The sequence below is a fragment of the Callithrix jacchus genome, chromosome 1, assembly GCF_049354715.1.
Source record: "Callithrix jacchus isolate 240 chromosome 1, calJac240_pri, whole genome shotgun sequence".
Taxonomy (NCBI): domain Eukaryota; kingdom Metazoa; phylum Chordata; class Mammalia; order Primates; family Cebidae; genus Callithrix; species Callithrix jacchus.
Genome location: NC_133502.1, coordinates 198,432,579 through 198,457,834, shown reverse-complemented (window position 1 = coordinate 198,457,834; position 25,256 = coordinate 198,432,579). Strand labels below are relative to the sequence as shown.

At 50.3% G+C, this 25,256-nt stretch overlaps 1 protein-coding gene across 3 annotated transcripts in view; it reads left to right on the top strand.

Annotated features, from left to right (window-relative positions):
- MN1 (MN1 proto-oncogene, transcriptional regulator) overlaps positions 1–25,256 on the top strand; it is a 157,984-nt gene that overhangs the window by 36,481 nt on the left and 96,247 nt on the right. The window contains exon 2 of one of the 3 annotated variants that reach the window (XM_002806555.5): positions 12,768–15,618. The exons of the other annotated variants lie outside the window; for them this stretch is intronic. Within the exon in view, the coding sequence (XP_002806601.3) occupies positions 12,768–12,949 (182 nt within the window). The 3' untranslated portion in view covers positions 12,950–15,618. Of the gene's footprint in view, positions 1–12,767; positions 15,619–25,256 lie in introns of those variants that run through there. 3 annotated transcript variants of the gene reach the window in all.

Here is a 25,256-nt window from a genome sequence, read left to right as displayed (position 1 = left end):
GAGGTCACCACTTGGGGTGTGGCAGGGCTGGAATTAGGAACTAAGCTGAATTTCTTGGGGCCCCCAAGTGAGAGGCATCTGACTTGGAAGCGCATTGGGCACCTGGCCAGTCCAGTGAGAGGGTGGGTCAACAGCTGAAGGTACAGTTCCCTTGGGAGTGGGACTCTTTTCCCTCACCTTGCTCAGAGTTGGAGAACACAGGGACTCGGTTCTCAGTAAGGGAGGGTGTTTCTAAGTCAAGTGTTCTGTGGCAAGGCTAGATGGATGAGGTGTAAGCGTCTTTATTAATTTTGATGTATTCTAGATGCTCCTCCTCTGCTCAGAAGCCTTCCTAGGCTCCCCATTGCTGGCAGGAACAAGGCTTGCCTTCTTCCAGGGTCTCCGTGACTGACCTCACTTGAATTTTGCAGCCTCCTCTTCTCTTGTTTCACACCCATCCCTAAATCAGGGTCCCTGGGCCAATCTCTTGTTCTTTGGAAGGAGTCACGGCTGGGTTTGAAGTGCTCCTCTCCCCTTCTCTTCCTGAAAAGCTTGCTACTCATTCTTTTTGTTGAGATGGAGTCTCTCACTGTCGCCTGGGCTGGAGTGCAATGGCGCAATCTCGGCTCAGTGCAACCTCCACCTCCTGGGTTCACGTGATTCTCCTGCCTCAGCCTCCTGAGTAGCTGGGATTACAGGCACCCACCACCACACCCAGCTAATTTTTATATTTTTAGTAGAGACAGGGTTTCACTATGTTGGCTAGACTGCTCTCCAACTCCCAACCTTGTGATCCGCCCACCTCGGCCTCCCAAAGTGCTGGGATTACAGGCGTGAGCCACCCCGCCTGGCGTGTTTCTTTATATAAATAAAAATCATTATTTGTTGAATGGCTTACCACTTGCCAGGCAAATGCTAGGAGCTCAGCGAGGTGTCAGTCCTCTTGTTAAGTTGCTCCAGTTTCTATGTGAACATGCTGGGGCTCAGAGAGGGGCAGCGTGCCGCCCAGGGCCACCCAGCATGGGGTCTGACACTATGTGGGTGAATCTTGGGCAAGAAGGCAAGAAAGCAGAGAGGCTGTGCTGGGACAGGGTTGAAGAGAATCTCAGATAGAATCATAGCACTTCCTGGTAATACTGTTACCAGCATTTCCAGTGCTACCAGCAAGTGCTTATGATTCTATCTGAGAGTCTCTTCAGAATGGCAGCTACTATTTATGGGTTGTAGTCGGTCCCTGTGCTGAGCACTTTCCTCCCTCCTATAAGAATGAAACTGTCTCCATCCCCATTTCACAGATGAGGTAACTCAGGCTCAGAGGAGTGAATTTCCCCAGAACCGACAGGCTGTGCTCTTACCTAAGATCCCTGGCGACGCCACCGTCAGTAGGAAGGTGCAGGCTGAGCGACTGGTCCTCCGGCCCCCGGGCCTGTCACATCTCGCAGCATGAAGGTCAGGAATGGCCTGGGGGTGTACAGGTCTGCATCTGTCACAGGTCACTGGCTGCATGTCCGGAGGTGCCAAGCAGGACAAGGAGCCTGATCAGAGATGCCCGGGCCCGGTTTGAGGAGCCAGCTCTGTCCACTCTGCTGTCTGCGGCTGTCTTGCACCACCCCATCCCCTCCTTCAGGGCCAGGGATGGTCCCCAGGACTCAGCAGCCCCCACATTCCCTAGTCCTGCCCCCAGCTCCTGGCAGCCCAGTTCCGATGATGCCCTTGCAGCCTTTCCTCCGTGGAGCCCTCGGCCAGTTCTCAATCTAAATGACAGCTGCCCTCAGCCAAGTCAACTCAAATTAATTTCCAAAGGCTTCTAGGGGCCTGGCCCAGCCTCTCACCAGACTGCACTGCTGCAGCGGCCAGCTCGAGGGCCCTGCTTCACCCTTGTGGGGCCTGGAAAGGGGGGGCCTTGCAGGGCCCTCCCCCGATCATTAGTTGGGGGGCTGTCTTTGTAGCTGGCCCTGTGCCCAGGGCAGAAGGGGAATGCAGGCCCTCCCTGCCCCCAGGAGTCCCCTTCCCCGCCACATGCTGCCTCCTGTCAGATAGGGGAGGGTTGTAGCTGAAACTTGGGTACCATCAGTGGTGAGGGAAGAAGCGTTGAAGGGGTGGGGGTGTCAGGTTTTGTCCTTAGCTTCTGTGTCACCCTGGGAAGTTCTCATCCCATCTGTGAGCCTCTGGGGTTTTTTTTTTCCCCCCAAAAAGTGTGTGTGTGACAGAGAGATGGAAATAAGAAATAGAGAATAAGAGGGAGAGGGAAGAAGGAGAGAGGGAGGGAGAGAGAGATGGATGGAGGGGGAGAAAGCGAAAGAGAGGGAGACGGAGGATGATGGATGATGGACAGAGAGAGTGACAAGAGCAAGACTTGAGGGAGAAAGATGGAGAGAGAGAGAGAAAGAATGAGACAGATTGAGAAAGGAGGAGAATGCTTGCAAGAGAGAAATTGGAGGTGGGGTGGGGTGGGAGAGGTCACGCCAGTCACTTTGGCCAAAGATGTTTCCCTTTTCATGCGACTTTGATAAAAACCACACGCTGTGACATCAGACATCCCTGGGTGTGACCCTGGCTCTGTGGCTGGCTGGCTGAGTGACCCTGGGCCTGTGGCATCCCCTCCCTGAGACCCAGTGTCCTCTGCTGTGAAATAGGCTAGTGCGTTGGGCCCTCTCTCCCCCAGGGTGTTGGAGTCATTCACTGAGACTTAAGAGCCTGCAGTCCATGTTCACGGTCATGCCCTGCAGCCGATCTGCATTGAGTTGTGATCTGCTTTCCTTTCTCCTTTTCTCAATTGCCACGGCTACCCTATTTGCTGGAAGTAATTATTGATGGGAGGGCAGAGAAGGGGCAGGGGACACAGGTACAAGGCTGGGTTGAGGAGTGGCTGGTCCCCTGGGCCTGTCTCGGGCTCTGTGTGGCCCCTGTGAGATACCTAGGGTGTCGCTCAGGCTGTCGGCGTCTGTCCCTCCATCCCCTCATCCCTGGGGTTATGGGTGGTGGTTCCCTGAGCTCAGGTCAAAGTGTCTTAGTGGCCTTTGCTTAGGGAGAACTCCTGCCCCAGCCTCTTGCCTATATCAAATGTAAAATCTTTATTTATTTATTTATTTTAAAATTTATTTATATTTATTTATTTTTTGGGACAGAGTCTCGCTCTGTTGCCGAGGCTGGAGTGCAGTGGTACGATCTCTGCTCACTGCAAACTCCACCTCCCCAGTTCAAGCAATTCCCTGCCTCAGCCTCCCGAGTAGCTGGGATTACAGGCAGCTGCCACCACGCCCAGCTAATTTTTGTATTTTTTTAGTAGAGATGGGGTTTCGGTGTCTTGGCCAGGCTGGTCTTGAACGCCTGACCTTGTGATTCACCGGCCTCCGCCTCTCAAAGTGCTGGGATTACAGGCGTAAGCTTATTTATTTATTTATTTTTAGAGATAGGGTCTTGCTCTGTCACTCAGGCTGGAGTTCAGTGACATGATCCCAGCTTACTGCAGCCCCAATCTCTTAGGCTGAAGAGATCCTCCTGCCCCAGCATCCCAAGCAGCTGGGATTACCAGCATGCATCATCATGTTTGGTTAATTTTTTTTTTTTTTTTTTGAGACAGGGAATCTCTCTGTCGCCCAGGCTGGAGTGCAGTGGTGCAATCTCAGCTCACTGCCACTTCTGCCTTCTGGGTTCAAGTGATTCCGCTGCCTCAGCCTCCCAAGTAGTTGAGATTACAGGCATACGCCACCACTCCTGGCTAATTTTTGTATTTTTAGTAGAGATAGGGTTTCACCATGTTGGTCAGGCTGGTCATGAACTCTTCACTTCAAGTGATCAGCCCACCTCGGACTCCCAAAGTGCTGGGATTACAGGTGTGAGCCACCATGGCCGGCTGTTGTCTGGTTAATTTTTAAAAATGGTTTTGTAGAGATGGAGTCAGGCTGGTCTTGAACTCCTGGCCTTAAGCAATCCACCCACCTCCACCTCCTAAATCACTGGGATTACCCATGTGAGCTACCTGGCCCAGCCCAAATGTGAAATCTGATTGCTCCAGAGGGATAGAAGGGATTCAGGGGGAGCGTTGTACATTTACCCAAACCACCAGTCATTTTAGAGAGGCCCAGATAGGCCCAGAGAGGGGGAGTGACTTGCCCAAGGTCACACAGCAAGTGAGGTGACAGAGCAGACATCAAAATGTGAGTCATTCATTAAAACAGTTAGCAAATACTTATCAGGTGCCTATGGTGTGCCAGGAAGGGGGGGGCACATGGGCATGTTTGCCCTCAGGATCTCCAGGCCATCTTCCATGGAGGGATTGTTATCCCCTTCTACAGATAGGGAAACTGAGGCTCAGCAAGTTGACCTGCCCAAGATCACAGAACTGGTGAGGGGCAGAGTTGAGATTGAGACTGTGGTGGGTTTTGAACTTAGGCCTTCAAGCTCAGAGTTGGGACAGACAACCTCTAAGCTGCCAGGGGAGGGCTGGGATGGGAACCAACTGCGAAGTTTCAGGTTTGTTGTTTCCCTGCTCAGTTGGCCATGTAGACCCTCTTTCTGATCCTTGATGCTGGCTGAGATTTGCAGTTCCTGCCCCTGAGTCCATTGTTTCCTTGAGTTTCCCAGGCCCCATCTATCTTTCTGGAGAAGGGGACGTGGCCCAGGGATCAAGTGTGGACAGGCAGCCAAGGCGGGGTCGTTCCTGGGGTTGTGGGTCCCCGCAGATGGGTTCTCGTTGGGCCATGGGGGTCATCTCCACAGGGATCAAGTCCCCCGCATTTCTCAGTGGTGGGTTCTTGGAAACAGGTCTTAGCGCTTCAGTAAAAATCCTGTGACTGCCGAGCACGGTGGATCATGCCTGTAATACAACACTTTAGGAGGCCGAGCAGATGGATTGCTTGAGCCCATGAGTTCGAGACCAGCTTGGGAAACATGGTGAAATCCCATCTCTACAAAAAATATACAAGAATTAGCCAGGTGTGGTGGTTCACGCCTGTAATCCCAGCACTTTGGGAGGCTGAGGCACTTTGGGGAAGACTGAGCTCACGAGTTCCAGACCAGCTTGGGCAACCATCTCTGCAAAAAAATACAAGAGTTAGCTGGGCCTGGTGGTACATGCCCGTGGTCCAAGCTACTTGGGAGGCTGAGGTGGGAGGGTTGCTTGGGCCCAGGAGGTGGAGGTTGTAGTGAGCTGTGATCACGCCACTGCACTCCAGCCTGGGCAATAGAGCTAGACCTTGTCTAAAAAAAAAAAAAAAAAAAAAAAAAAAAAGCCTGTGACTATACTTTCTACTGAGCAAGCCTCTACTCCTGTGACTTCTGTCTGCCCTGAGAACCGGTAGCAATTTCCATCCTCTTCCCATTCACAGAGAAGAAAGGTGAAGCTCAGAGAGGGAAGGTGAACCTTTACCCAAGGTTCAGCTGCTGGGAAAAATGCCAGGGACCTGGTTACAGACCTTGGTCATCTGACTCCAAGGTCCCCCATGGTGTTTTCTGTGTTCAGTGGCCTGTTGGAGAGGGTCCCTGGCCTCAGAACACCCCTCCACCAGAGCGAGATGTGTGAGGGTGCCCCGGCATCCAAGGCAGGCCTCAGCTGGTGGTGTCATTACCATCATGGTGGCCGGGGCCAGGAGTGCCATCTGCCGGCAGGGACAGAAGGGTACACATCTCAGAGTAGGGGTGTTAGAGAAACATCACCAGGGGGTTGATAGCCAGGTAAGATGCTAGGAGTCAGCACCGGTGAGGGGGGGCGGTGCTCCAGGCAGAAGAAACTTCAGCAGCACGGTGTGGAGGTGGAAGAATCGGGGCTCTGTTGAGGGAATGTCTAATTGGGGCTTGCAGTGGAGAAGAGAGTGCTGAGAGAAGAGGTCGGAGGCCGCAGAGGGAATCAGGCTAGGGGCATGCAAAGCTGCGGGGGGAGCACTGGAGAGCTGTGGAAGGTTCAAGCAGGAGAGAGGTCTGCTCTGGTTGGTGCTTCAGGAAACTCCCCCAGCTCACAGGTTTGGAGGGCAGTGTGGAAGCAGAGAGCCAGGAAAGGTGGCAGCTGCAGGCAGGAGACGGTGGGTGTGTGCGCAGGAGCGAAGTGGGCAGATTTGGAGGCAGCCTCTTCCCTCCCTGGTGCCTGGGCCGACTGTGGGGGCGGGGAAGGGTGAAGGGTGGCCTGGAATGCCTGGGGCTGTCTTGGATGCAGTGGACCTGCCCTTCTAAGGAGATGGGGAACAGAAAAGCTCCCAAGGTCTGGGGGTCACACATGAGTGTGTGGGGGGCATAAGGGACTCCCAGGCTGTAGCACAAAGGCCCCAAGAGGTGGTGGCTCAGGCCTGTGGCCACCAGACCTGCCTCAGCTTCCAGGCCCAGTGGCCCAGGCCCCCATTTGAGTGGCAGCTGTCACAGAAACCAGTGTCTCCCCACACCAGGTCCAAATAAAGGAAAAACAAAAATACATTTCCCTTTGTTGGAATCCGGCGAGGGTGAGTTGGGCGAGAGTCATCCGCTATTGTGTGCTGAGGCCCACACTGCTTCTTACATAAGCTCCGAGTTAAAAATACGCCCGGAATTCTCATTCTTCGGCTCTGCCTGGGATTGCACCCTGACCCCCAGCTTTGGCGGCTCCCAGCACCCACAGGGAGGAAGAAACTGCCCCATGGCACAAAGCTAGCACATGGCACTCCTAGCTCTGGCTGCCTCCTGTGCCTAGAACAGTAGGAGTGAGCTGGGCACGGTGGCCCACGCCTATAATCCTAGCACTTTGGGAGGCCGAGGTGGGTGGATCACTTGAGCCCAAGAGTTTGAGACCAGCCTGGGCAACACAGTGAGACCCCCTCTCTGCAAAACACAGAACAAAAATCTGGGGCTGGATGGTAGGCCTGCCTCTGCCTCTGAGTCCATGTGACCTTGATCAGGCTCTGACTCTCTGGACCGTCTTTCAGTTCATCTGTAAAGAGCAACAGTAGTACCGAGTTAGGGGATTAGAAGGAAAAATGTAGCCAAGCATGGTGGCTCACCCCTGCAACCCCAGCACGTTGGGAGGCTGAGATGGGAGGATTGCTTGAACCCAGGAATTCGAGCCTAGCCTCAGCAACATAGCGAGACCCCCATCTCTACAAAATAAATTCAAAAAAATTAGCTGGGTGTGGTAGCATGCACATGTAGTCCCAGCTACTTGAGAGGATGAGGTGGGAGGATCGCTAGAGCCCAGGAGGCCGAGGTTGTAGTGAGCTATGATCGTGCCACTGCCCTCTACCCTGGGCGACAGCGCGAGACTGTCTCTAAAAGAAAAACAACGAGAACAGAATGGTAAGCGTCTGAGCAGCTACCCTCTCTTGAGGGCTCAGTGTATGCTGAAGGCTTTCCAGCTATCATCTCACACGATCCTCCTAGCAGCCTGCAAAGCAGGTTCTCTTACTGTTCCCGTATTACAGCGGAGGTTAGCATCCCAGAGAGCCCTTGATATGGGCGGTCGTTGGGCTCTGTCCTTCCCTGCTGAATACCCCTGGCCTTCCCTTGGGTAGGCAGCAGGGCGGGAGGTGGCAAGGTCAGAAGTCTCCTTTTCCTTGGGGCTCAGTGGTGACACCATGGCTGGGAAAACCCCTGAGGCAGCCCTTTGCCTGCGGTGGGAGGTGGCAGCCACCTCCGCCCGGCTCACGACGCCGGAGCACGTGGCTCACCCACATTGGAACCCGGTCTGGGGATTTTAGCTCAGAGCATGACGAGGCCTGTTTTGCTGACTTTAAAGAAAAAAAAGAAAACTCGGCCCCCTCTATGGGTGGGTGGCATCTCCAGAAGCAAAATTTAAAATGCAACATCCCCAGGTAAACGTCCCCTCTTTTTCCGTTCTCCCTTCACCCTAGACACAGCCTGCAGAAGGGTCCCTCAGCCCTCTCTGGGCCCGGCCCTGCAGGTCTCCACTGTCACCTGCAGGCTGGCCAACAATGGTGACAGGCCGTACTTACTCATAGCCAGCGCTGGCAGGCGCACCCACGTGCTAAGCATTTTGCATGGATCATTTCACTTCATTCTCCAGCTACCTCCATGACGGCCGGTCCTATTATTTCCCGCATTTCCTAGGACCAAGGTTATGAGAACTGCGGTGATATGCGCAAAGGTTCCCTGCTCCACGGACAGTGGCCGCTATCCTGGTTGAACCCTGTAAGAGAAACGGAGTGACTGGAGTTATTCACACAATTGCCTTTTTGGCACCTGCTCCTGGTTTTCTCCTTCCGTTAATGGAACTGACTGTCTCCATTGTGGACGGAGAAGTTTGGAAGACAGAATCTGACGTGGGTCTCATGATCGCAGCGGGGTGAGCCGGGGGCAGCCTGAACCTCTGTGGCATGATGACCAAATGAAGTGCTGCGGTGTTCAGGGTGGGGTGATGGGGTAGTGGGAAGAGGCTGGAGGATTGGCGATGAGTTGTACTGTGGAGAAAAGCTGAGAGCGGCCTTTGGGTGGAGATACAGCAGGGGTGTCTGTCTCAGCTCTGGGCCTTGACCCTGGGCGTGAAGCATGAGGCGGTTCTTTCTGGCCATAGCTGTCCTTACAAACTGTCCTGCAGTCTCTCCTTGCCGGGCAGGCATGTCCATCGGTCCCCAAGAACCCGAGGCCCCTCCCCCCAGACCCCCTGTGCTGCCTGAATTGGGCAAGGCACACACAGGGTTATCTGTTTTGAGAGGACAGTGCCCTGCCTCTGGGACTGACCCCCCAGCATGCCCATGGTGTCGCCGGTCTCTCTGATGAGGTCCCCCATGCTATTCTTAGCCGGGCTCAGCAGGAATCACCACCCCCTAGTTGCAGATGAGAAAAACTGTGGCTTTGCAGATAGGAGCTGCCCAGGTACAGGGCATTTGGGATTCGACCCTGGCCTGACGAGCTGGGAATCTTGGACTGAGAAGAGAGTGACCCGGGTGACCCCTGGCCAGCTCCTGCCCCTTGGAGCCTCAGTCTTCTCATCTGTCTAATGGGAATGAAGGGCGCTTCACAGCCAGTGCACTGGACCCAACTGAGGGCCTGGCATGTGCAGGGTCTGGAGGTGAGCAGGCCAAACCTGCCCCGCTCCATGTGGGCACAGCCCAATGGGGGAGGCTGGCGATCAAATGAAAAGCAGAGCAGCACTCACCAGGTTCTGTGGTGCCTGCCAGTGCCAGGTGCTGAGTGACTCCAGGGTCTCTCCCCCAACCCTAGGAGCTCAGTGAGGGGGTGGTTTTATATATGGGTCTTGGCGTGGGGGCTGGCATGCGTGCAGCCCCAGGGAGCAGAGATGGAGGGCCTCTCTCGAGCTGGGGCAGGCCGTGACTTGAGGCGGCTTCCGTGGGACTGATTTATCGGCAGCGACTCTGCCGCCCTGGGAGCCGCGGTCTGAGGGTGTGTTAGGTCCCCCTAGCTGGAATGAATCCGGCGGGAGGATGAGTTTGGTCATGCTTGGGTTGTCAAGAACTGAAGAATAATATTCTCTCTTAAAAATGCTCCCCGTGGATACCAGACTGGTTGGCTCTCTTGCTCGTCCTAGGCGGAGGCTGGGAAGTCTTGCACCCGTGCTCTGTGACATCTGGCAAGCCCCTCACCCTCTCTGAGCCCAGGGTGGCCCTGCCAGAGTGGGGAGAAGGGGAACCCCCACTGATGGGCTTGCTGGGGGGTGGAATTAGATAACACGTGGAAGTGTTCGGTAGTGTGCCTGGCAAGGCCTCATTAAATCCACCCCTAATAAGAACAGCATTGGTTTCTGGCGTTAGAGCACTGCAGGCTTGTGTCTGTAACTTGGGGATGAAAACAGCTTTAGAAAATCTGGCCATTTGGGTCTGTCCTACCCATCACTTGGCAGACTCCACTTCCTCTGTCCTGGTGTGTTGCTCAGGAATTTTCTTTCACCTTCCGGGTGAGGCTTCCTTTCGCCTTCTGAGTGTTTGCAGCCCCGGAGCAAAGATTTCATCTCTCCTTTGGCAAGGAGCTTCATCCTTCAGAGTCTCTTTCCTCATCTGTAAAGTGGGCACAAGCATTGCTGTGTTCATTTCTTGAAATAATGTGTGCAAAGTGGGGGAAGTAACCCCCTTTCAGATGTTCTCTCTCTCTCTGTGGCAGATACTACTTCCTCCACCCCACCCCAATACAGATCTTGCAGTGCTTGGAATAAAATTCCTTTTGGAGATGCTCTAAATGGGGTAGGATGGGGGCGGGGGTCACTGGGAACAAGGCCAGCATGGGTTCAAGAGCAAACGTTGGGGCACTGTGCCTCAGTATTGCCAGAATCCGGGGCCTGCTATCTTCGTAGAGACCCTGCATTTGATGCCTTCAGCTTACTGGGGTACCTGCTCCCCAGAAAGGCCTGGGTGGGGTATTAACAGCATCCAGGTTTCACCACTGCTAACCAGCTTTGAAACCTGGGATTCAGAGCCTCAGTTTCTCCTTCTGTGAAATGGGGCAGAGACTCCTGTTTCACAGGCAGGATCATGCCCTCCTGGCTGGGCCCCTGGAAATAGTGGGACTTTAGGGGCTTCTAAGTGGCTGCAAAGCCCTCCTACCCTCCTGACCCTCCCAGATATGAATGTTAGTCCTGGCAGCACAGTTTGGGGGTCTCTCTGTGTGCCAGGCCATTACAAGCCGTCAAGGGAGATGACATCATCCCCATTTACCAGTGGGGAAACTGAGGTCCAGAGAGGGAACATGGTAGAGCCTTGGCCACACAGTAGTGGGGCTGTGACTCCAAAGTGACCATGCTTTGGTCACAAAGAGACAGTTTCCTGGCCTCACCTTCAGCTCCAGGAGGAGCTGTTAATTGCATGTTAATTGCATGAATGAGGATAGGGGCCAAGGAAGGCTCCTTTCTCCCCAGCTCCGGTTCCTCCCAGCATGCAGGTTCCAAAGCTGGGTGTCTCTGGGCCTCCAGGGTGGGGGCCCCAAGCCCAGTTAGTCATGGCCTGTCCTCAGCTGCCTGGGCCCATCCCTCTGGGAGGATTTTCTCTGCAGGCTGTAGCTCAGTTCCTGGGGGAGGCCTCCTGCTTAATCCCAGAGGGCAGGGCGGGCGGGTGACTCCTGCCTGGCACAGGGCCCTTGGCTGGGCTTGCACAGAGGATTGAGGGCAGGCCGGTCGTGGAGTTCAGTATCTGGGTGTGCTCCCTCAGCTGGAGCAGAGCCCCCCGACCCCAATTTCAGCTTTTCTCACTTCTACGGAGGCAGAAATCCAACATCAGGCCATATTCAAACCCAGCTTTCTGCCCCTTCCTGGCTGTGGGACCTTGGGCACACTAAAGTCAGATTCTAGGAAATGAGAATAATGAGACTCTTCACTGACATATGGCAGGTCCCAGGACAGAGCCAATGTCACGTGGCAGCTGTAAATGAGAAGTCTGAAATTGCCTGCTCTGGTCTAACTTATACTAAGGAGTGAGTGGTTGGCAGACCCTTTCTCCTCAAACATGCCTAACACAGGCACCCTTGTGATCTGTGGTGTTTTCTGGCATCGTGTGACTCAGAGAAGGGGATTCATGGGATTTTCATTAAGGGTACGGGAGAGGAATAGACTCCCCCACCCCAGGCACCCAGAGTCCCTTCATGTAGCAGCTGAGAATGGTGCTTTTGTGCTGGTCTGGTTGGGGAGCCCAGATCCTCTGTCTTTACTACTCTGAACACTTCACCCTCTGTCCCTGTGAGGACAGCACTTTACAGTTTATATAGACACCTTGTGCAGATCAGCAGCCTGGTTGACTGGCCATCATATGGAGGTGCATGAGCCGGGTGGACACTGCCAGTTTCAGGGGAGGGGACTGGACTCGGGTCCCTTTGTGGACCTAGACCTGGGGTCTCTCAGCTGTTAGGTTGGAGCTGTTTGATCCCAGGAAAGTTTCCGTGCCTTTCTGGGGCTCAGACTTCTCATCTGTCACATGGAGTATGAGAAGGCTCAGGCCAGAGGGTAGGAGGGAATGAAAGATACAGGCAGGTGCCCTGGAGAGCTGCTTCTGTCCCATGAAGCCCCCACTCTCAAAGCCTCTTCCATGGAGCCTCAGCCCTGCACACCAATGAGGGGCAGAACCTTCAGAGGTGGGAGGGGGGCTGAAAGGGGAGCTTTTGGAAAGCACATGGGGTGTGCTTGAGGCTTGGGGTGCTGTGGGCCTCTAATCTCTGTGGCTCAGCTGTGCTGGGCTGGGTATTTACAGGCACCTTCTCCATCCTTCCTGTTCTCCCGTGTGACCTGGGGCAAGTCATTGTCCCTCTCTGGGTCTCAGTTGTTTTAGCTATAAAGTAGAGGTGATCATCCTTACCCCCTGGGGTTGGTAGGCAGTCTGGCACATTTTAAGAAAGTTACCAGCTCATGGCAGGCCCTGACCAAATGTCTGTCCAGAGGATGACACACAAATAGGCTGTGTTCTGGACTCAGGCAGTCCTCCCCTCCACCCTTTCACTGCATACGGCAAACTCCTACACTTCCTGTGACGCCCAGTTTAGATGCTCCTCTTCCAGGAAGCATTCCTGACTTACCTCATGTCCAGTTAATCTTTTGGGAACTCTGGTGCCTCAGAGATGGGCAAACTCTTGGGTTTATCCTGCCTCATTTCCCAATGGGAAAACTGAGGCCCAATGGGGCGTATTGGTGGGGGGGTCTTCCCTTGGCTGAGATCTCACAGATGAATCAGAGGTAACAGCAAGAGGATTTGAAACATTTTTAGATCCTCTGGGACCAGCTTTAGCCGTGGAAAGAGGGCGTGGACGATGCCTCTTTTGTATGCCTCTGCCACTGTGGCCCCCATATGGGGGGCCTCTCTTGTATGCCTCTGCTACTATGGTACCCCTCACAGATGAACGTTCCACTAATGTCCTTCTCCCCTCTCTCTCCACAGCCCATGACCTCCCTGCAAACAAGGCCTCAGCCACCCAGCCCGGCAGCCACTTGCAGTGCCTGTCTGTCCACTGCACAGACGACGTGGGTGACGCCAAGGCTCGGGCCTCCGTGCCCACCTGGCGGTCCCTGCATTCTGACATCTCCAACAGATTTGGGACATTTGTGGCCGCCCTAACTTGAATGAGAAGAAAGACCCCCTCTCCTGCAAGGCCCTTCCCCTCCCCATCTCTATCTCCTCCCCTTCAACCTGACCCCAACCCTCTGTTAATTTGAAAGGGCCACTATTGCTGAGTGAATGAATTTTTTTTTTTCTCTAGGTTGGTACCTGCTTAGTGGCATATGGACCGGAAAGGGTTAATTTAAAGGGGGGGGAGGAAAACCTCAAAAGTTTTTTTAAAAAAAGAAACTTGTCTGCCACAGTATGTTACCAGTGTTAACCCTTCTGCAGTTAGCAAACTTTTGCTTCAGCCTTTCCTCTAGCTGCGCCCCACGTTTCGGTAATCTTGGCATACATTTTTTAGATGACCTCTTTCCTTGTTTTATTTTCATGCTGCTGTATGTCCAAGTATTGTTATTTCATGATAAGACAAGAGTTGCTTTCCTTTTTTTAATTCTTTTTCCTTTTCTTTTCCCCCCATCCCCTTTTATTTTCTTTTTGCTTTGTTCACTGCTTATGAAAATGGAAGTCCTGGAGAACAGCAGTTCTGGAATATGGCCGGGTGAAAGTCAGATTGTCATCACTTTATTATGTATTGACACCCAGTGTCATCAGTCAGGCAGGAGCCAAATGATGCCCCCCTTAGGTATTCCGCCTGGGATTTTGTTTTGTCTGTTCCCTAAGAAAATAGATATATTTTCATTCCTGCAAACACAGGGCTTAGCCTTCCGTTTCCTTCCACGCGGGTTCTGTTTTCTCCTGCGGGAAGCCGTCGACGTGCGGACGTGTCCGGCTCTGCTCTGTGGGAGGGAGTCAGAATGTTCGAGAGTGGTGTTTTCTCTCCTTTTCTGGGCCTCCCCACAAACATCCAAGCCCTGCATTTTTAGGCTGTGCTAAGCAGCCTTTGGTCTGCATGGGGGATGGGACGCTCCCAGCCTGCCTTCTTTGGGGCAAGGCTCCTGCTTCTGCTGTGCCTGGGGCGCTAGAGTTAGAGGAGGCTGAGTTCTTAGCCCTTTCCCTTTTCCAAAAGCTGTTGTTCCTGGCCAGGCGTACCAGGGAAGAAGGTGGGGACTGTGCGTATCTCCTCCACCTCTCTCATCCCATCCCCAGTCCAACCTGGGCAGCCACCTCCCCCACCCCACCCCTGTTGGGAGGGATGAGGCACCCTCTTGCTCAGCCTGCCCAGCCTTCTCTGAGCCTGGGTGTCTTTCTTTGCAGGGATCTGCAGACTCCCGAGGGCTAGAGGACAGGGAAAGAGAATATAACAAGATGATTTTGATTCCTGAGCCTTTTAGTTCGGAAGCCTGGAATTCCTCTGCCCCCTCCCCAACTTTTGATGCAGTCTCACCCTGTTGCAAAACCAGAGCCATGTCTCAAGTATCTCACAGAAGAACTGCTGTGAGCAGAGATGAGTGGTGACTGGCAGGGACGGACACCTTTGGGTGCTGTCCTTGCCTGCAAGAGCCGTTTATGGCTTGTGGTGGGGGACACAGATTCCCGGGCGGGTCAGACAAGAAGTGACAGATATTACTTCACCCAAATCAGTGACGCTTATTTTTAATTTCAGTTTTTGTCAACGCGCGTGTCTTACTAAAAAACGCTCCACTTGGAGCTCCCCCACCCGCTCCGGGTCCTCAGAGTTTGCAGATCCGAGCTTTTTTTAGCAAGTGACCGGAAGGCTCTGGGCTCCCCATACAACACCCACATGGTTTATTTCAAAGAACTTTTCAGCAAAGGGAGAGGAGCTTTCAGAAAAACCCTCACTCTTTCCCCTCCCTTCTCCCCTCTTTCCTTCTGCCGGCCCTTTGGGCTGGGGTCTGAGTCCCTGGCTGTCTGCCTGGGCAGTCTTGACCAGGGGCAAACCCCGGCTGCAGAGGGCAGATAAAGCAGGTGGCGTGAATTGATCAGCGAGAAAAGGTGTGAGCCGAGGCAGTTCCTGCGTTCCTGCGTTCTGCCACAAAGGGAATGGAAAGGGAAGGGAATTTTCCCCCACCACGGGCTGTGGGAGAATTGACCGTATTCTGGGCAAAACTCCACATCCCCTCTGATTCTGCAGTGTACAGCTGTTTGAGAGCTTCCTCATTTTACTTTTGAAACAGGAATGATTTCTCCTTAATTGCTTAAGGCCGGGGAGCAAAGTGTCTTAACTTTTTGTCTTCCACTTTCCCAGCGTTGATTCATCAACACTCTTCCAATTAGCTCATGGTCCCGGCAACCTCAGAAACCCCTGAAGTTTTAAAAACTCTCTCGCTCCCCATGACCCCAGAATGAAACAGCTTTAAAAATAGCCTTAAGCAAAAGGATGTTATTTCATTAAACTGGGTTTAATGGAAAGAATTAAAAGTAAATGAAAAACACCCAACACACGAGACTCCGAACACTGGTAATCAGTACTGCATAGCAAACTCTTCGGGAAAGAAAACAAAAACGTTATTGCACATGTAAAATATGAAAACTTAACTCTGCTGTGTGTTAGGCAATCCTGTAATCTTTTTTGACTCTTAAAAGAAATTCATTTCTGAAATGCTTGGTTGGAAGACTGTGACAATAGCTCATGAAATTGAGTGTTATTTTTTCTTTCTTTTTTAAAAAAATATGTAAAGTGCAGTCTTCTGTATTCCTGCATATTGTATATACCTGTATATGTTTTCCTGAGCAGTCAAATAACAATAAATATGACGTTAATGGTGAATGTGGTGTGTTTGTGGGTGGGGCTGGCTTTCTTTGCCCCTTCTCAACTCCATCCTCTTTTTCCATCGGTCTCTATGGGATGTGGGGGGTGTAGGCTTGGATGCTGTCGTGGGGTGTGTGTGTGTGCGCACACGTGCATGAGTGTGTGAGTGTGTGCATGTGCGTGTGCGAGTGCGTGCACGTGAGTGTGTCTGTGTATGTGCATGCTGTTCTAAGTTGGGTCATTTCAGTATTTCTCAACCTTGGCACTGTTGATATTTTCAACCTGATAATTCTTTGCTGGGGTGTAAGGGTGGCAACTAGTCTCCACCCACTAGATGCCAGGAGCACCTCCTACCCTTGTGGCAACCAAAAAAAAAAAAAAAAAATTAAATCTCTCTGAGCATTGCTCAGTGTCTCCTTGGGGTAAAGATCCCTCGGGGGCCAAGAACCCTGCATCTGACTCATGTAGGAGGGGAGCAAGGGAAGCGCCCCCCAGGTGGCTGTGTAGGGTGATGCTTATGCTTCTGGGTTCCGGTGTCAGTTTCAGATCCCAGTGAGCCTGGGATCTCCTGCAAGTTACCCAGCTTCTCAGCTCTACCTTTTCGTCATCTTTGAAGGGGGTCTAGCTCCTGGGGTTATGATAGGAGACAACATATTGGACATGACACATAGGAAGGGCTTCGTAGGCATGAAGCATCAGCATCAGCGCCACCAACTGAGCACAGGGGAGCTGATGGCAGTCTGGAGTCGCACTGACCTGGGGAGCATGCTGTTTCCTCCGCTTATAGCCATGGACTTTGGGCAAGCAGTTTAACTACAGCCCCCGTTTTTTTGTTTCTAAAGTAGAAGGAGCAGCATCTAGCTGGAGGGTCACTGTGAGCATCAGCCCTGTGGAAGGATCAGTTTGCCTGTGGGCCACCCGGCTCTACTCTGGCATCTCCAGCCTCAGACCGGAGGCTGCTGCCGAACCCGCCCTGTCCTTCCCCTTTGCGCTTTTTCCTCTCAGTGTTTCTCAAAGCGTGGTCCAAAGAACCCTGGCCGCAGAGACACTGTGGGGCTTTTGGGAACTCCACATTCCTGGCCTTGTGCTAGCGCAACTGAATCAAATTCACGACTGAATCAAAACCTCTGAACTCTTACTTTGCCCATAATTATAACAGGTGCTGTTACCTTCTTTTGCAGCCTGCGGCAGATCAGAGGGCTAATGTAGGTGGGCCTGACGCCAGGTTGGAGCGGGCAGATGAGTCAGAAATGATAGCAGCAGATTGAGAGCTGCAGTGCGGCCATTCAGCGTGGAGGCAGACAGCTTACACATGTCTCCGATCACTCTACCCTGGAAAACATCACACTCAGGCAGCGTGTTAGAAGAAGCTCCCCAGACTGGCGTGAAGCTGGCAAAACCTTTAATTACATCCAGGAAACTCCCCGTCTAGGAGCAAAGAACACATTTAGGACGACTATCGCCATGATTGCTTTGTTGCTGGGGCTGGAATCCTGAGTGGGAACACCTCTGCAGTCACTGGGTCTCTGGGAGGTAGGCAGTGTAGTCTCTCTGAGCCTCAGTTTCCTTGGCTGTAGAGTGGACAGAAAGAGTGTCATGACCCCACAGAGCTGTCTATGGGAAACCCCCTGAGCACAGTGCCAGGCACAGAGGGGAACAGGCAGTGCCAGCTCCCTTCTGGCACGTGGTGACACCTTTTCATTGGCATCTGGTAGGATTAGCCTTCCAGACCATTCAGAGTTAGACATGGTGCTTCTACTTCCTGTGATCCATCTACAGGGAAGAGTGACCGTGGAGGAAATTTGCTTTCCCGGGACTGACTCAGAGACCTGGGTTCCCACCCCTCACCGGCAACCGAAGGACACATATAGGTGCAGACAATTCAAACCATTTCATTCCAACTCAACACATTTATTCAGCTCGTACTATGCAGCAGGAATGGAGCATCCAGGTAATAAAACTGCCATGAATCGAGAGCCATACTCAGTACCAGGCACTTTATAGACTAATATTATCTCATTTAATTCTCACCACAACCTCATGTCAGGGCAGATTCATCCCATGTCACAGACGAGGCAGTGGGCTCGGGCAGATGAGGCGTACATGGATGTGCAGTCAGAAAGTGGCTTTGCGTTCAGTTATGATGGATATCATGAATAATCCTGCTTTTTCTTTCTTTTTTTGAGATGGAGTCTTGCTCTGTTGCCCAGGCTGGAGTGCAGTGGCATGATCTTGGCTCACTACAGCCTCTGCCTCCTGGGTTCCAGCGATTCTCCTGCCTCAGCCTCCTGAGTAGTTGGGACTACAGGTGCACACCACAACGTCTGGCTAATCTTTGTATTTTTAGTAGACACGGGGTTTCACCATGTTGCCCAGGCTGCTCTCAACCCCCTGACCTCGTGATCCGCTGGCCTTGGCCTCCCAAAGTGCCGCGATTACAGGCGTGAGCCACCATGCCCAGCCCATCCCGTTCTTAAAATACAGTCTAGAATGGGGGGATAGGAGTGGATGGAGAAGTACGTTGATAGTTAAAAGTGAGGGGAATATGCCCATTAATCCATGGTGGCACAAGACATGGATACCACTAAGAGATTCATGAACCCCATGTGGGAGGTTTGGAAAAGGCTTTCTCCAGGAGGGCGTATTTAGAGAGGGTTTTAAAGGATGAATAGGAGTTCATCCTGTTCATCCCAGCACATAAACTGAGCCTAATTTTGCAGAAGTTTTGTTGTAATTTTTTCTTTCAACTTTTAAGTTTTCTTCATACGGATGATGGCATATTTATCAGAATATAAGGTTTTACAGATGAAGCCTCTATAGCCACCTAAATTTGGAGTTTAAAAAATCTCTTTAACCTTTAAAGGTCTCCTGCTCAGAGTGACAGTGGTATATGATCACAATCAGAACTCAAGAAAGGAGGAAGAAATGTGAAAGAATGATGAATATTGGGTATGGGCATTTGGGAGACTGCAGGTGGGTGAGAAACGAACAAATGAGAGAATGGATGAACCCTCAGAGAGGCGAAGAACCAAAGGACCACGGCGCGGACTGGCACATTGTGTAGTCATGCATAATGACACTGGGGTATGTGTTGGCCCAGCGGGGTAGCTAAAGGTCTAGCAGCAGGCTGGCCCACCTTGCTGGTGGGCCTTTCCATGCTGACAAAGAAACACCCATCTCACACTTCGGAAAAACTGCCTTCTTTGTCCTGAGTTGACAGACTTGGGGGATGAAGGCAGAAGGGGCAGAAGGCAGATGAGGACTCTGGCCCAGCTTGAGGTAGGAGGGTGGTGATTCTCCTATTCATCCTTCAAAACCCTACCTGGACAGGTCCCATGCATCGTGCAGAGTATGTGGGAGGTGCGCTGTCCATCTGTGGCAGATGGAAGTTAAGTGAATTCCATTTTTGAAGGCTCAGAAGGGGCCACATTATCTGAAGGAAGATTCTGGATGAAATGCCACAGGTAATTTAAAGTGTATCTTGGAATGAGACTCTTTGGGCCTCTCTTTTTCTTTCTCTGCAGTAGGGTTGCACCATGATGGTCCCCGAGATGAGAGGGATCTGGCGGCCCAAGGCCCCATTAAATTTGGACACCTGTGGCCCTATGCCCTCAATTGCAAATTATCAGAAGCTTCATTCTGAGATCAAGTTGTTTTTAAGGGATGTAGAAGAAGAGGGGACCCTGGTTAGAGATGGGCCAGTGCTTAGGAGGGAAAGGAGAAAAGGGCGGGCAGGGAAGTAATGACATCACCGCCTTTTGAGGCCTAAGAGCCATTTTCATGAGAGTTTGTGTAGGGCTTTTTGAAGTCACTCTGGGTTGGGGTCACCTGGGTTGTGTGTGTGAAGAGAGGGCTTTTAGCTGTGGTGGGATCTGGCCGGGTGGGCCTCAGGTTCCCAGGGTGGCTGGATGAGCAGGTCATAGCCCAGGGTCTGGATCCCAGAGCCTTGCCTCTTTACACCTCAGCTTACTCAACTGTAAAGTGGGGAGAAGGTTCATAGGAATGACTGCTTCATAGGGAGATTGTGAGTCTCAAATGAGGGTTTTGCACAGGTCTTGCTCACCGTAAGTGCTCAGTGACTATCAACCCTTTGCGGCTTTAGGAATCATGGATTCCTTTGAGCACCCACCGTATGCGGGTACTGAAGAGGAGGTGGTGCGGGCATGTGGTCACATCCCAGTAAACGTCTAGACCTGCGCTGCCCGACGTGGTCGCCATTAGCCACATGTTGCTCCTGAGTGCGTGAAATGTGGTTGGCCCAAACTGAGATGTTTTCTAAGTGTAAAATACATGCCAGCTTCCAAAATTTAGTATGAAACACACAAAAGAACGTAAAGTATCTCATTAATTGAAGTGAAAATTTTGCGTATCAATTGAATGTTGAAATAATATTTTGAATAAACTTTAAAAATGCTGATAAAATAATCTCACTTCCTTTTCTTACTTTAAAAATGTGCTGTATTAGTTTTGTTTCTTTTTGAGATGGAGTCTAGCTCTGTCACCTATGCTGGAGTGCAGTGGCATGATCTTGGCTCACTGCAACCTCTGTTTCCCAGGTTCAAGTGATTCTCCTGTCTCAGCCTTTTGAGTAGCTGGGATTACAGGTGTACTCCACCACGCCGGTTAATTTTTGCATTTTTAGTAGAGACAGGGTTTCACCATATTGGCCAGGCTGGTCTCGAACCCCTGACCCCAAGTGATCTGCCTACCTCGGCCTCCCAAAGTGCTGGGATTATAGGTGGGAGCCACTGTGCTCAGCACAGTTTTCTATTACTACATCACAAATTTATGCAAACCTAGCGACTTGAAGCAACCTCCGTTTATTATCTTCTAGTTTCTGTGCATCAGGAATCCAGGCCTGACATATTCATGTCCCTGCTCTGGGACTCACAAGGTGGCAACGAGGATGTTGGTGGGCTGTGTTCTCATCTGGAGACTCAACTGGGGAATAGTCCATTTTCAGGTTCATCCAAACTGTTGGCAGGATTACTTGGGAGGCTGTATAACTGGGGGCCTTCATTTCTTACTGGCTGATGTCTGGGGCCGCTTTCAGCTTTAAGACATCCTCAAAGTTCCCTATCATGTGGGCTATCGGCTGTTCACAGCACAGCTGCTTGCTTCTTCAAGGGAAGCTGGAGAGTCTCTCACTCTAGCCTGCTAAGACAGAGTCTTATATAACATAATGTATCATGGGAGTGACATCCCATCACCTTTTGACATATAAGGCAACCTAATCAGAGGAGTGACATCCCATCACCTTTGCCATATTCTGTCAGTGAGAAACAAGTCACTGGTTCCACCCACACTTAAGGTGAGAGGATTATACTAGGACATGACTCACAGGGGGTCATCTTAGGGTATGTACACCTACACAAGAGACTACTCAAAAATTCGAATTGGAGTATTATGCATGTGACTTTTATTTTATTTTTATTGGACAGTGCTAGTCCAGAGGCTCTACTAGATTGTGCCTTGAGGGTTACTCAGCCTTTGACTGGGGAGGGAGAGCAGAGTGGATAAGAGAGAAAACTGCTAGGCTCACATCTGTAATCCCAGCTACATGGGAGCCTGAGGCAGAAGGATTTCTTGAGTCCAGGAGTTCAAGACCAGCCTGAGCAGCATAGTGAGATACTGTCTCCAAAATATCCACCAAAAAAAAACTCAGCTGAGTATGGTGGTATGCACCTGTAGTTTCAGGTACTTGGGAGGCTGAGGCAGAAGGATCACTTAAGACCACGAATTGGAGGCTGCAGGGAACTAGGACTGTGCCACTGCACTTCATTCTGGGCTACAGAGCAAGACCCAATATCTGTAAAAAATTAAAAAAGTAGAGTGGGCTTTGGATAACTACTGGACATCCTTGGACAAGTTACTGTACCTCTCTGAACCTCAGCTATAAGATAAGCTATAAGGGATGATGGCGCCTACCCCTTGAAAGATCCAAGAGGTACTGTTTGTAAAGTTTTTCTTAGCCTAATGCCTAGCGTGTAGTAGGTGCTCAATAATCCCCATTCTGAAACCTGGCTCTGCTACTTGTTGCTGTGAGGCTGAAGGACTTCATATCTCAGGGTTTCAGTTTCCTCCTCTGTGAAATGAAGAAGTCAAGCCATGTGATCTCCTAAAATCACAGCCATTAGATGCATTCCGGGTGCTTTGGGCAGGGTGAAGGTGGGTAGGGAGTCCAGCGGGGCTGTGGCCACAGGCTGCTAGAGAATGCTCACCCACAAAAGGGAGTGGGAAAATGCAAAGAGGTCACCTAACCAGGTAATATCCCCAGCGTATCCCAGTGCCTCATGGGAGGGGATGGGAGAGGAATCAGGTGGACGTTCTGTCCTTAGTGAGTTGGAGGAGGTTCAAGGAAGGATGCTCATCCCAGTTTACTTTCACAAAGATTAGAAAAGGATCGCAAGATCAGAGTGAATCACGGATTTTCTTAACTGACAAGAGTTCCAGCTGAGAGGACTCCACACTGGAGCCACTACAGTTGAGCTACAGAGACAGAAGGTGTGGGAGCTGCCAAGCCTTTGCCTCCATTCTGACCTCACCTGACCTGGAGGTGATTGTGGATAAGTATTAAATTCTTCAGGTGCTCCAGGAACCTTGGAAGAATATTTTTTTTTTTCCAAAAATGTATGGAAGAAAAAAATGTATATAACAGGTACATAAAAATGTATATAACATAAAATTCATCACTTTAATAATTTCAAATATATAAGTTGGTGGCTTTTTAGCATAGTCACAATGTTGTGCAACCATCATTACCATCCAATTACAGAAATTCTCATCACCCCTAAAAGAAACCCTGTATCAATTAGTAGTCACTCCCCATTCTCCTGCCCTTCTTCCAGCCTCATGGCAACTGGAAATCTACATTTTTTTCTTTTGCGACTCAGTCTAGCTCTGCTCCCCAGGCTGGAGTGCAATGGCGCAATCTCAGCTCACCACAACCTCCACCTCCCAGGTTCAAGTGATTCTCCTGCCTCAGCCTCCTGAGTAGCTGAAATTACAGGCATGTGCCATGATGCCTGGTTAATTTTTTTTTTTTTTTTTTTTTTTTTTTAGTAGAGATGGGGTTTCTCCATGTTGGCCAGGCTGGTCTCGAACTCCTGGCTTCAGGTGATCCACCCAGCTCAGCCTCTCAAAGTGCTGGGATTACAGGCATGAGCCATCGCATCTGGCCTTCTACTTTCTGTCTCTTATGATTTTGCTTATTCTTGACATTTCATAGGAAAGGAATCATATATGTGTGATCTTTAATGTCTGACTTCTTTCACTTAGCATAATGTTTTCAAGGCTCATTTAAGTTGTAGTGTGTATCAGTACTTCCTCCCTTTTCATGGCTGAATACTATTCCATTACATAGAGAGACCACCTTTGTTTATTTGTTCGTTACTGAATGGACATTTGGATTGTTTCTACCTTTTGGTTATTACAAATAATGCTTTTATGAAGATATAGAAGTTTTTGTGTGAACATGTGTTTTCAGTTCTCTTGGAGTACAATTACTACTTGCATTATAAATCTATGTTTAACTTTTTGAGGAACTGCCATTGTCTTTTCTACAGTGCTGCACCATTTTACATGTTGCAAGTAATTTTTCCTCTGTTGATTTAACCCAGAACTGCCCCCTTTTTTCACATTTTATAAATGAAGGTTTCATTTATATGCAATAAACTGCGCAGATCTTGTGTATAACTTGATATGTTTTCACGAATGTATACACCTGTGTAACCTAAACCACTGTTGAGATGATATAACATGACAAGCTCCTTGGAAACTGCTCCATTGCTCCTTCCCACTCAGCCCCTCAACTCCCAAAGCAACCAGTGATCTGATTTCTGTCACTATTAATCATTTTGCCTGTTCTTGGGTCTTGAATGTCATATAAATGGATGTGCACTCTTTTGGGTCTGGTTTCTTTCACTCTGTATAATGCTTTAGAGTTTGTGTGTATCAATCTTTGTCTGTTCCTTTTTATTGCTGAGTAGTATTTCACTGTATGGACATACCACTCTCTGTTCATCCATTCGTCTGTTGATACACATTTGAGCTGCTTTCAGTTTTTGGTTACTAGGAACAAAACTACTATGAATACTTGTATAGAAGTCTTTGTGTGGACAAAAACTTTGTGGACTTACACCATATGAAAATCGATATCAAAATCTGTGGTAGAGTTAAACACCTTTCTGAAATGGCTGAGTTATATAAGAGGTGTTCATTTCACTTCTTAAGACAACGACAAACTGTTTTTCAAAGTGGTTGTACCATTTGCATTCCCAACAGCAACATATGAGAATTCCAGTTACTTCTCACATCTTTGCCAACATTTGGTTTTGTCTGCTTTTTAAACTTCAGCCATTCTGGTATGTGTGAAGTGCTGTCTCATTGAGGTTATAATTTGTATTTCTCTAATGATATTGAGTATCTTTTCATGTGCTTATTTTTTATCAGTATATTTTATTTGGTGAAACTTTCTGTTCAAATCTTTAGCCCATTTTTTTTATTACATTGTTTGCCTTTTTATGATTGAGTCGTAAAAGTTTATCTATTCTGGATACAAGCACTTTCTCTGTGCTACAATTAGCTTCTCCCAGTCTGTGTCTTTTCTTCATGGTGTCTTTTGAAAAGAAAAAGTTTCAAAATTTCCCAGTGTTTGTTTTATCAAGTTTCTTTTGCGCCTTTCTATAACTTTATGCTTTTAAGTTTAGCTTCTGTGTTTAACTCTATGACACATTTTGACTTAGGTTTTTACAGGGTGTGAGGCAAAGGCGATTTTTAAAATATTTCGGTGATATCCAGTTGTCCCAGCACCACTTGTTGAGGAGATTTTTCGCTCTCCAGTTGGAGAGCTTTGGTGAGCTTGCTGAAAATCATTTGAACGTGGACGTGGGCATTTGTTTTGGCCTCTCTGTTCTACTCATCTGCTTGTCCCATCCTTTTGCCACAGAACAGCTTTTAAGCTGGCATTACATTGGAGTTTTAGTATGTTCCCTCTGGAGAACGGGTGAGAGAAGGAATCTAGAAAAAAGACACCAATGTGGCCTGCTGCGATCCCCAAATGACCACCTTGAAATCTTGGCAACGTCGCCATTGCCTGCTGAAGGTCTCTGGCCTGAGATCTACTCTCTCTACATGATCAACGCATTTGAGAGAGTGAAGACCTAGCAGCACTGAGACCTTCCCCACATAGCAAGAGGAAGTCTGGGAAAGACTTGGAAAAGGAGTGACTTAATCGCTGGGAGGCTGGGAATTGCTAAGACTGCATTTGGGCATCATGCACCCTCCAGACGTCCGAGAAACGTTGCTGAGTTTCTTCATTTCACATGCAAAGAAACAGAGGCTCAGAGAATCACGTGTCTTGCTAGACGTCAGCAACCAAGCAATGGCCAGAATGCAATACCTAGCCTCCTTGCCTCCGCCTTTGCACTGTTCCTTATCCTGTGGCTTGGCTCCAGGGTAAGTGGAGAGGAGAGTCACTCCACGTGGCAGAACATTGTTTTGTTTACGTCAGGGTCCACAGCAGGTGACATAGGTCCTGGCACCCACTAGATCCTCACTAGATGTGGGTGGAATGAAAGGGGCCACTGGGTGGTTTCCCCTTGCTTCCTGGATGCCTGCTGCCCTCCCCACCTTTGGCTGTTGATGAGGTTAATGAA